At 38.4% G+C, this 1,910-nt stretch overlaps 1 protein-coding gene across 3 annotated transcripts in view; it reads left to right on the top strand.

Moving 5' to 3' along the window:
• The window catches only part of Brf (Brf RNA polymerase III subunit), a 39,579-nt gene extending 37,822 nt beyond the window's left edge, over positions 1 to 1,757 (top strand). For 2 of the 3 annotated variants that reach the window (XM_018512098.1, XM_018512096.1), the window contains exons 14-15: positions 1,242 to 1,432; positions 1,536 to 1,663. In XM_018512098.1, the coding sequence (XP_018367600.1) occupies positions 1,242 to 1,432; positions 1,536 to 1,663 (319 nt within the window). Of the gene's footprint in view, positions 1 to 1,241; positions 1,433 to 1,535 lie in introns of all 3 variants that reach the window. The other variant, XM_018512097.1, reaches the window with a different exon arrangement.
• The last annotated feature ends 153 nt before the right edge of the window (positions 1,758 to 1,910 follow it).

The raw sequence follows: 1,910 nt of genomic DNA, 5'->3' as shown, positions 1-1,910 counted from the left end.
TACCATTTTGCAGTTTGCACAATAGTTAACGAGATATTAACGTTTAAAGATAGTCGAATACGCGTGTCCGCCCGACTTACTATTGCCGAAGGTACGGCCCACTGATCGCACGGCGCCCGAGGATTGGAACAAGCGCCCCGCACTCCGCCGCAAGCCTCTAAGGCCGGTATTCATAGTCAGATCTTATATTCAAGACCGTCTTAAGTACAGTCTTAAGAAGTCACGAACCAATCAGAAGGCTGCATTAACGTCTTAAGACATTACTTAAGACGGTCTTGAAATAAGATTCGACTACGAATACCGGCCTAAGCTCGAACGACGTAGCACGCCTGCTAGGCCATCCCCGCTTCGCGCGGTTCGCGCACTGTGCACTCGGTGGGCCGTACCTTCAACAATAGTAGGTAGGTTCGGCTTTCTTTAATCGTTAATATCTCGTTAATTATTACGGGCATTGCTAAATGGTAGAGTACTTTTCAACTCAGTTTAGTCCGCTCTACCTGCTCAAGACGGGTGGAGCCATACGTTGGTGACACCCTGTATAAGGTGTCTCAAAAATAAGGTAGAAACCGCATTGGAGACATAGAATGGGTCAAGGGGAACAAAAAAGTCTGATATCATTTTCGAGATATTCGCTGTAGTTTTCGAATTAAAAAAGAAAACGTCTAAAACTAAGCTAATATGTGCGGTGAAGCCGCGCTGCGCGAATTCGTAGCACGGCCCATCGCGCCTCACTCGACAGCGGCGGCGGCGCCGCGCCGTCGAGAGTGAGGCGCGATGAGCTGTACTGCGAATACAAAAACGCCCATTTTAACATCCCCGAGGCTTAGGGGGCGGAAAAATCTTAAATTACACGTGGGGCTCGTTTCAAAGGATCTTCCAAGACGAGAACAACGCGTGGTGTCTGCGATTTTTTTTCGCAGAGTTATGGTCATTTAAACATTGAGATTTCGCAGTAACAGAGGGCTCACGGCGAGAACATGAGAAAGACTTTAAGCGGGTATATGTGGATAAAAGTGCATGTGGGAAGGAATGTGGTGCGCGGGCGTGCATTTTTTTGTATAGATAATGTATTTAAATATAATATATCAACATGCGAATGCTGAAAATGTTCATAATAGCAGGTAGATATATTTTTGTGCAAAACAATGTATCACGTTCCTTTACAGTGAAATCATCAAATATGGAGATGTATTGAAATTAATAAGTAATAGGTAGTATACAATAATTATTTTGTACAACAGGATAACAGTTAATTCTACACTGAAGTCTACAGAGGTTTTATTAACAAAAAAATATTCTATTAAACCAAATACCCCAAAAACACCATTGGATAAAATATTAGATAATGCACACAGAAAAGAAGATGAATTTACAAAAAAAGAAATCAGTTCAATGGAAATGGATACACCTATAGTGGACACGTCCGAAATCGGTTGCGTACCTTTCTTTATATTCTTTATTATTTTATCTTGAATTATTATAACAGAATTAAATATTATGTATAACTTTTATTAAGGTTTTTATTTTCGTTGCAGTATATGATAACGACGATTACTTTGATGAAGAAGAATCTGATGCTGCGGAAATGTCACTTGGACAGATGCTCGAATCTCGCGCAACATCTTACAGTGAATTTTGTGATGATAGTTATGTATACGAATGAAAATGTAAACATTTACCTAAATCTAAACTTTTTAATACTATTATTTATTATTATAAAAATTAAAATGAATAGAGAAACACATTATCTGCAGTAATTCGAAAAAATATCCTCTATTTTTTTATAATAACTATTATAGTAGTATACAAATCATTTACCTGTATCTTATACAGGGTGGGCCATCTATTGGTACGTTTTTAAAAATGCGATCAAATGAGCATACATTGATATTTTTTATTAATTTTTTTTT

Source organism: Trachymyrmex cornetzi, unplaced genomic scaffold, assembly GCF_001594075.2.
Source record: "Trachymyrmex cornetzi isolate Tcor2-1 unplaced genomic scaffold, Tcor1.1 scaffold392, whole genome shotgun sequence".
In the NCBI taxonomy this organism is placed as follows: Eukaryota; Metazoa; Arthropoda; class Insecta; order Hymenoptera; family Formicidae; genus Trachymyrmex; species Trachymyrmex cornetzi.
Note: the sequence above shows the minus strand (reverse complement) of the source record. Positions and strands in the feature narration are given on the sequence as shown.